At 47.7% G+C, this 10,061-nt stretch overlaps 1 protein-coding gene across 1 annotated transcript; it reads left to right on the top strand.

Moving 5' to 3' along the window:
• The first annotated feature begins 258 nt into the window (after positions 1 to 258).
• Positions 259 to 10,061, top strand: pet100 (PET100 cytochrome c oxidase chaperone). The gene is made up of 4 exons (XM_078429486.1): positions 259 to 345; positions 5,029 to 5,115; positions 8,814 to 8,846; positions 9,780 to 10,061. The coding sequence occupies exons 1-4, from the start codon at positions 271 to 273 to the stop codon at positions 9,873 to 9,875; spliced, it is 291 nt and encodes a 96-aa protein (XP_078285612.1). The 5' UTR covers positions 259 to 270; the 3' UTR covers positions 9,876 to 10,061.

Below are 10,061 nucleotides of genomic sequence, written 5' to 3'. Positions count from 1 at the left end.
GCCGCCTGCCCAGGCCGCGCTGGGCTGGTCCCCGGGGCCTGCTCCATTGGTCCGGGCCGCGCTGGGCTGGTCCCCGGGCCCTACTCCATTGGTCCGGGCCGCGCTGGGCTGGTCCCCGGGGCCTGCTCCATTGGTCCGGGCCGGGTCGGGCCTGGCGCTGCTGCTCCCCCGGGCCTGGGGGGGGCGGGACATCAGTCGCCATGACAACTGCCGGACCCGAGCGGCCAATCCGGCTGCGGCGGCGGCGCTGAGTGACGGGGGCCGCGGCCAATGGCAGGGCGCGGGGGGAGGGCGGACGGACGGCCCGGAGACAAGATGGGGGGCGTGCGGCTGGAGATCGCGCGGGTAGGGAGCGGGCAACGGGGGGGGAGGGAAGGGGAGAGGGAAGGGGGGGGGGGGAAGAGGAGAGGGAAGGGGGGGGGGGAAGGGAAGGGGAGAGGGAAGGGGGGGGGAAGAGAGGGGGGAAGAAAGAGGGGGGAAGAGAGGGGGGGAAGAGAAGGGGGGGGAGAGAGAGGGGGAAGAAAGAGGGGGGGGGAGGGGAGGGGGAAGAGAGGGGAGGGGAGGGGAGGGGGGGAAGAGAGGGGAGGAGAGGGGAGGGGAGGGGGGGAAGAGAGGGGAGGGGAGGGGGGGAAGAGAGGGGAGGGGAGGGGGGGAAGAGAGGGGAGGGGGGGGAAGAGAGGGGAGGGGGGGGAAGAGAGGGGAGGGGAGGGGGGAAGAGAGGGGAGGGGAGAGGGGGGAAGAGAGGGGATGGAGGGGAGGGGGGAAGAGAGGGGAGGGGGAAAGAGAGGGGAGAGGGGGGAAGAGGGGCGGGGGAGAGAGAGGGGGGGAAGAGGGGAGGGGGCGGTTAAAGGGGGCGCCGGGGCAGAGAACGTGGGGAGGGGCCGGGGATGGGGAGAGAGATGGCGCGTTTAAATGGGGGTAACGCGGCGTGGGGACGAGGGGAGGCTGCAGGAGGGTCGCTCACACTGGGCCAGAGGGGGTTGACACTGGGCCAGAGAGGGTTGACGCTGGGCCAGAGGTGGGACGGTGCAGGTGGTCTGAGTTTGCCACTGCGAGGAGATGGCTCACACTGGGTTTAGATGGCGTTCACACTGGGTTTAGAGGGCGTTCACACTGGGTTTAGAGGGCGTTCACACTGGGTTTAGAGGGCGTTCACACTGGGTTTAGAGGGCGTTCACACTGGGTTTAGAGGGCGTTCACACTGGGCCAGAGATGGCTGCAGGCCAATGATTAAGGCACTGCAAGGACTGAGTTTGGAGATAAGAGTTAACACGAACATAAGGAATGCAGATGTGGAATCAGAAACAACACACATGTACTGGAGGAAGTCAGACACAAAAAGCTGGAGTAACTCAGCAGGACAGGCAGCATCTCTGGAGAGAAGAAATGGGTGATGTTTCGGGTCGAGACCCTTGTTCAGACTTGGAAGTCAGTTGGTCAGGCAGCATCTGTGAAGGGACATGTTGATTTAAAACAAGGACCAGTTATTTAAAACTGAAGTGCATAAAAATGTCATCCCAGAAGGCAAAAAATCCCTGCCCCTGAGATATGAGAAAGGTGATTAAAAAAGGCTTTTAGATATGTAGGGTTATGGATTATGTGCAGGCGGATAAGAGTTTGATCTTGGCATTTAGTTTGGCACTGAAATTGTGGGCTGAAGAACCTGTTCATGTGCTCTACTATTCTATCTTTCTGAGGCACTGGAGACCAGATCTGTAGATATAATCCACACCTGTGTGAGATCTTATTGAAATCTTTCTGACATTCCAAATACATGAGATCTTCAGGTCGTTCCATAACCGCTCCAGCAGATACATCTTCAAAGAACTTCCAGTTGATTAGCCAAACATGACTTACCATTCATAATTTAATGTTGACTCTTGTCAACCATATTGTTCATTTCTTAAGTATTTTAGTATCAAATCCTTTAGTATATATCCCCCTGCTATACTTAACAAGTTAGTAGTTCCCAATTTCTCTTCCTCCTTTAATAATCGTCAATCTGCAAGAACCCTTTCAGGGTCTATGGTGGTGTGGAGGGTGGAGAGAGCATAGGCATTTCCAGCGTTTTCTGTTTTATTTCTGGTTTCCAGCATCTGCATTTTTTAAAATATCCAGGAGGTTAGCACCATTGTTCTCCCACTATCCATCTCTGATCAACAGGACAAACATTATTTGTCTGTGGAACGCTGCTCTGTAGGAATTTTCTACAGTACTGTAGTTCTTATATTTCAACAATGTTGCATTGCAGAAGTACATAAATAACTGTAAAGCATTTGAGAAATGCTGAGGTTATAAAAGAACTAGAATGAACCAAAGTAAAGAGAATGTTTCCATATAAGGGAGTATCCATAAATAAAGCCTTAGCTCAGTCCGTCTTAACCAACCTGATCTCCCGGTGGCTGAGCACTTCAACTTCCACACCCAGTCTGACCTTTCTGTCATGGGCCTCCTCCAGTGCCATAGTGAGGCCCACCAGAAATTGGAGGAACAGCACCTCATATTTCGCTTGGGCAGCTTGCAGCCCAGCGGTATGAACATTGACTTCTCCAACTTTAGATAGTTCCTCTGTCCCTCTCTTCCCCTTCCCAGTTCTCCCTCTATCTTTCTGTCTCCACCTATACCCTTCCTTTGTCCCGCCCCCCTGACATCAGTCTGAAGAAGGGTCTCGACCCAAAATGTCACCCACTCCTTCTCCTGAGATGCTGCTTGACCTGCTGAGTTACTCCAGCATTTTGTGAAATAAATACCATTTGGCAAGTGATTGGAGCAGAGGTTGGGATCACTGTACAAACTGTACAACTCCCCCTTCTGTGGTGGTGTTGTCCCCCCCTCCCCCTCCCCAATACTGGACTTTCCACTCGTCACTTTAATTTTGTGTATCTTGTGTTTTATGACTGTTGGCAGATCAATTTCCCTCCTGGGATAAATAAAGTTCTATCATATCAGTGATTGGTGCAGAGGCAGGCAGGTGCAACCGGACAGGGAGGCGCATGATGGGCAGATGGGACCAGGTAGAGGATTGGGGTGGAAAATGGGCAAAGTAACAAAGGGCGAAGAAACCTGGCTCAACAGTTGAGTGTGTGGGAGAAGCTTCTGTTCCACCCTCCCACCCTTTGCTATAACCTGGCAATCTTTCCTCTTCACTCCCAGTCCTGTGGCAGGGTCTCCGCAGATGGTTCTTGACCTGCTGAATTCTTCCAACATTCTATTTCATTCGAAAGTAGACACAAAATGGTGGAGAAACTCAGCGGGTCAGGCTTTCTCTGGAGAGAAAGAATGGGTGCCGTTTCAGGTCGAGACTTTTTCTTTATTTAAGATTCCTGCCTCTGCAGTCTCTTTTCTCTTTGTGTTGATCGGATACTTTATTTTGTTGGTGAATTTGACTAGATTTGTCATTAACTATGAAGCATTTTCACAACTTATTGACGCATTGATGATGAACGTGCATTGAATTTTCTATTTTATTTCCAATTCCTTGCGTCTGCCATGTTTTATGTTTTACGTAAAGTTTTATTGAAATGTTTTCACGTAACTAAAATCTTTTTATTCCATTGCTTCAATTTTATTTTGTCAACTCTGCCTTTCCTCTCATCCTTTATTACGATCATTTCTTCCAATTATATTTTTCATTTACTTGCTGCAGTTCATTGATCGTTGTGTCCTGTGTTTTCATGTGGTCTCTGCTGTAGATACTGGAATCATGCTGAGACTCATTTACCAGGGAGATATAAAACAACAGCTGAATTATTTGAGCAGTTATTTAGAACTCATTCCATTCAGCGGGACCTTTACTCATCCTTCATTACCTGTGCTGTGATGAACTCTGTTCCATGTCGTAGGTGGTTTGATTACTTAACGCAGAGTGCAGAAGTATTTCTCGTTATAAAACTACATTTCTATGATTGCAGCAAGAATGGCTTACTCATGATTGCAATGTGATGGTCCAACTCAGCATGGGGTTTAGCTTTGAAGTTCAAATTCTAACAAGATATGTAAACAAATAACCATTTTTGCATCTGACTCACAAGGATGCAGATGTGATTAGAATAGTACAGAATAGGAAGCATGCTCTTCACCCCACGATGTTTTGTTCTAAATATGTCAAATTAAACTAATCCCTCCTGTCTGCACATGATCCATAGCCGTCCATTCCCTGCATATCCAGGTGCCTATCTAACAGCCTCTTAGACACTACCATCGTTTCTGCTTCCACCACCACCCCTGGCAGTGTGTTCCAGGCCCCCAGTACTCTGTAAAAAAGAAAGCTTGCCCCACACATCTCTATTATACTTTTGTCCTCTCATCTTAAAGCTATGACCTCGAGTATTTGACATTTCCACCCTGGGAAAAAGATTCTGTCTACTCAATGTGTGTCGTCATTTTATATTCATGTGTCAGGCCTCCTCACAGCCTCCGGCACTTCAGTGAAAACAATCCACTTATACAACCTCTCCTTGTAGCGAAGACCCTTTCATCCAAGCAACATCCTGGTAAACCTCTCTTGCACCCCCTCCAAAGTCACTGGATGTAATTTATCTACCAATTCATGGTCATTAGAAGATGTTAAAGTGAAGGTAGATGTATTTTTGATTTTTGAAGAAAAATCCCATCCGGAAACATCTGGCTATTCCCTCCACAGATGCTGCCTGACCCACTGAGTTCCTCCAGCGGTTTGTGTTTTGCACAAGATTGCAACATCTGCAGTCGATTGTGTATCTAAATTTTGAAAGGTTGGGGAATTGAGTGCAATGAGTTAAATGCAGAGATTCAGCTCTAGAGTAAATAAATTCAAAATCAGCCTTGGTTTTATTGAATGACAGAGCAGACATGAGGGGTCAGATGGCCGACTCTTTTGTTCTTGTCTTGTGTGAAGTTGTATTTGATTTCTGAAACACCGCATTGCAACTTGTGGATAGCAATCTATTGCTTTTGCACAGAAGTCAGTAAGTCTTTTGGCGACAACACTCGAAATGTTTAATTCAGGTTGTATAACAGTTTATCTGATTGTGCTTTTCTTTGTTTCAGATGTTCATTTACCTGTCATTTCCTGTCACAGTGTTTTGGATCTCGAATCAAGCAGAGTACTTTGAGGAATATGTCGTCAAAAGAAAGGTCAGTTTGAGATGCATTTTTTTTTTTTTACAATACAATACAATATATCTTTATTGTCATTGTACCCAGGGGTACAATGAGATTGGGAATGCGCCTCCCATACGATGCAATAATTTAAGTAATTAACAGCAACCCAACGAAACGAAACAATTGTAACAGTTTTTAGACAGGGTAAAGTGCAAGTTGATCTATGCGTTGTGGCCATCCGGCTCAGCAGGACCGGTTCATAGCAGCTATGGCCCTGGGGATGAAGCTGTTCCTGAGTCTGGAGGTGCGGGCGTAGAAGGCCTTGTATCGTCTGCCCGATGGAAGGAGTTCGAACAGACTGTTGCAGGGGTGTGAAGAGTCTTTGTGGATGCTGGTGGTTTTTCTGAGGCATCGTGTGTTGTAGATGCCCTCCAAGTCTGGTAGCTGTGTTCCGATGGCCCTCTGATCTCTATGGACTACCCGCTGTAGAGCTTTCCTTTCTGCCTCCGTGCAGCTGAGGTACCACACAGGGATGCCATGTGTTAGGATGCTCTCTATGGTGCAGCGGTAGAAGGTCGTCAGCAGCTGTTGGGGTAGACCAGACTTTTTCAGTGTTCTTAAGTAGAACAGTCTTTGTTGTGCCTTCTTGACCAGCGCAGCAGTGTTATTGGACCATGTTAGGTCCTCCGAAATGTGAGTGCCCAGAAACTTGAAGCTGGACACTCTCTCCACACTGTCCCCGTTGATAGAGATTGGGGCATATTCCCCGTTATGTGACCTACGGAAGTTGATGATCAGCTCCTTGGTCTTGGTGGTATTTAGGGACAGGTTGTTATCCGAGCACCAGTCCGCCAGGTTCTGCACCTCCGCTCTATAGTTTGTTTCATCCCCGTTGGTGATAAGCCCGATCACCGTTGTGTCGTCTGCAAACTTGACAATGGTGTTGGTGTCGAATGCAGGAACACAGTCGTGTGTGAAGAGGGAGTAGAGCATGGGGCTCAGAACACAGCCCTGTGGTGTGCCGGTACTCAGGGTGATAGTGGAGGACAGGTGCGGGCCCATTCTCACTGCCTGCGGTCGTTCCAGCAGGAAGTCCAGGATCCAGTCACATAATGACGAGCTGAGGCCTAGCTGGTGGAGTTTGGTGATGAGCTTGGTGGGGATGACCGTGTTGAAGGCGGAGCTATAGTCTATGAATAGCATCCTCACGTACGTGCCCTGTCTCTCTAGGTGAGTCAGGACAGTGTGAAGAGCCAGAGAGATGGCGTCCTCTGTGGATCTATTTGCCCTGTATGCAAATTGATGTGGGTCCAGTGAGTCAGGGATGCTGGATTTGATGTGTGAGAGGACCAGCCTCTCAAAGCACTTCATGACTATCGGCGTTAGGGCAACCGGGCGGTAGTCGTTCAGGTTGGAGATCTTTGCTTTTTTCGGCACCGGAACTATGATAGCCGACTTCAGGCACTTGGGGACCGTAGCTAGAGATAATGACAGGTTAAAGATCCTGGTGAATACCTCAGCCAGCTGTTCAGCACAGTCCTTCAGTACCCTTCCTTGAACTCCATCCGGTCCTGCAGCCTTGCGTGGGTTGACCCTTTGCAGAGCGCGTTGTACCTCCTGTGTGTTCAGTTGCAAGACCTGTCCCACCGCCTCGGCTGGGGTTCTTTCACTCAAGGTGGTTTTGCCAGTTTCAAAGCGGGCAAAGAAGGTGTTAAGCTCGTTGGTCAGTGCCATATCGCTGTGGGGGCAGGCAGGGCTGCTCTTGTAGCCAGTGATGCCCCTGACACCCTGCCACATGCTTCTGGTGTCCGTGGTGTTGAAGTGGTCTTCCACCCGTTGCCTGTGGGTGTCTTTGGCCCTTTTAATACCTTTGTTCAGGTTTGACCTGGCAACACTGTATGCTGAAGTGTCACCAGATTTAAAGGCATTGTTGCGTGCCCTCAGCAGGTTCTGTACCTCCTTGCAATCGTTCACGAGATAAAATTGAAATGAATGCAAGAACTAGAATTTTAGAGAACCTGCTGAGATGTTCCAACAAGCCTGCAGATAGGTTGTTATTAACATTACCCTCTTGTTAGATTAAAGCTTGAATGCATAAGAATCTGCATTTCCTTCTGGTCAGATTAGGAGCTCTGCTGATGGCAAATGACTCCTGGGAATTTGAACGTGAAGCACTGTGAAATGCATGTTAACAATGTGGATTTCTTCAGGAAGCGGGGCTTCCCCTCTTCCATTATAGATGAGGCTCTCACTAGGGCCTCTTCTATATCCCGCAGCTCCGCTCTTGCTCCCTCTCCCCCATTCGTAACAAGGACAGAATCCCCTTCGTTCTCACCTTCCACCCCATCAGCCAGCTACTCCAACAAATCATCCTCCAACATTTCCGTCACCTCCAACGGGACCCCACTACTGGCCACATCTTCCCATCCCCTCCCCTCCCCTTTCTGCGTTCCGCAGAGACCGTTCCCTCCGTAACTCCCTGGTCCACTCATCCCTTCGTACCCAAACCACCCCATCCCCGGGCACCCCCCTGAAACTGCAGGAGATGCAACACCTGTTCCATTACCTCCCCCCTCAACTCCATCCAAGGACCCAAACAGTCTTTCCAGGTGAGACAGAGGTTCACCTGCACCTCCTCCAACCTCATCTATTGTATCCGCTGCTCTAGATGTCAACTTCTTTACATCGGCGAAACCAAACGCAGGTTCGGCGATCGTTTCGCTCAACACCTTCGCTCAGTCCGCCTTAACCAACCTGATCTCCCGGTGGCTGAGCACTTCAACTCCCTCTCCCACTCCCAATCTGACCTTTCTGTCATGGGCCTCCTCCAGTGCCATAATGAGGCCCACCGTAAATTGGAGGAACAGCACCTCATATATCACTTGGGCAGCTTGCAGCCCGGCGGTATGAACATTGACTTCTCCAACTTTAGATAGTTCCTCTGTCCTTCTCTTCCCCTCCCCCTTCCCAGTTCTCCCTCTATCTTCCTGTCGCCACCTATATCCTTCCTTTGTCCCGCCTCCCTGACATCAGTCTGAAGAAGGGTCTGGACCCGAAACGTCACCCATTCCTTCTCTCCTGAGATGCTGCCTGACCTGCTGAGTTACTCCAGCATTTTGTGAATAAATACCTTCGATTTGTACCAGCATCTGCAGTTATTTTCTTACATTAACAATGTGGATTCTATAATCTGCTCATAGGAGCACTCGTGACCTTTGCTGGGACTGCAGCAGTTGAAGAAGGCACTCTCCATCACCTCCCGAAGAGCAATAAATGATTTTAGTTTGGAGATACATTGCAGAAACAGGCCTTTCGGCCCCCTGGGTACATGCCAATCACGATCACATGTACATGTTTTATGCCACACACTAGGAACAATTTACAAAAGCTAATTAACCTACAAACCTGCACGTTTTGGAATGTGGGAGGAAACCAGAGCACCCAGAGAAAACCAACGCGGTCACAGGGAGAACGTGCAAACTCCATATAGACAGGATCAAACCTGGTCTCTGGCGCTGTAAGGCAGCAACTCTACCACTGTGCCGCCCTAATTATTTTGTTAAATAATTAACATGATGTAACAAAAACAACAATGAACTAGAAAACTCTCTGTCTTGTAAAGCATTGCAAGATTTACTTTTATGCTTTAAACTTCAAACTGCATTTTAAAATCCCAGTGTATTATGGTGTCCGTGTTCTTCAAGCACCATTTCCGATTTGTATTTTTCCAGAGAGAAATCTATCCGCCAGAAGAGAAGATGCATGTAAGTATCGGAGCTCCTGATCCCATACATAAGATAATTGTTGTCAATGAAAGTAACTGGTTATAGATAAACAATGAGCACATTTCACCACTTTTATCAAAGTACTTTTGTCATTTACAACAAGGGTTGAACTCCCTGCCTATTCCTGACATTTGGAATGAGAGTCTCACACAGCTGCAGTTCCTTGTGAATCATTTGGCTGCTTAGCATTAACCTTCAATAATTGCAAAACTGATGCTTTTACTTCATGGAGTGACCACAGATTTTTAAAATATATGTGATTACATTTATCTGTTGTTTAGTTTTATTTAGAATTTGCAAAGATGGTCATTGCCCGCCAACATTAAACTGCAGAGAGTACAGAGAAGACTTACGAGGATTATACTGGGACAGAGGGGCCTGAAGTATAGGGGGAGAGTGGCAGGCTGGGAATACTGACTGCACAGGGTAAGGGAATCACAAACCAGAGGACATAGGTTTAAGGTGAGAGGGGAAAGATTCAGTTGTTATCAGGCAATGAACCATCCTACCACAACCAGAGAACAGTCCTGAACTACTATCTACCTCTTTGGTGACCTTCGGACTATCCTTGATCAGACTTTGCTGGCTTTACCTTGCACTAAACGTTATTTCCTTATCATTGTAAATAGCTCGATTGTAATCATGTATTGTCTTTCTGCTGATTGGATAGCATGCAACAAAAGCTTTTTACTGTACCTTGGTGCATGTGACAATAAACTAAATTAAACTAATAAGTATTTGAGGGACAACCTTTTTACTCAGTTATTAATTGTGAAAGTACCTAACATGCATTTAATACACCCTCATCCACAGGAGCTGGTGAGCACTTGTTATATTTCCTCACTTACACATATCTTTCAAGTGAGTTCAGCCTCTCAGCTGTTTCTAATGATGCTCGTTTCTGATCCACAGCGCAAAGAACTGGAAGACTTCAAGGAACGGATGAGGGAGAAGCGGGAACAGAAACTCCTGCGTCAAGCAGAAACACAGAAAGTTCCGGAACAGTAATAAAGAATCAGAAATTGCCAGTACTTACAGGCAAAACTTCAATTGATGCAACCTGTTGGAATTTTGCAAAAATTATTTTTTCGTTCTTCTGGGGAGCTTTATCAGCATATCTTACCACTACCTTATCATTTTTGTCATGACCTGATCAAATTAAGTTATTTTTTAAAATAAAATTATTAAGTATAA

The sequence above is a fragment of the Rhinoraja longicauda genome, chromosome 37, assembly GCF_053455715.1.
Source record: "Rhinoraja longicauda isolate Sanriku21f chromosome 37, sRhiLon1.1, whole genome shotgun sequence".
In the NCBI taxonomy this organism is placed as follows: Eukaryota; Metazoa; Chordata; class Chondrichthyes; order Rajiformes; family Arhynchobatidae; genus Rhinoraja; species Rhinoraja longicauda.
Note: the sequence above shows the minus strand (reverse complement) of the source record. Positions and strands in the feature narration are given on the sequence as shown.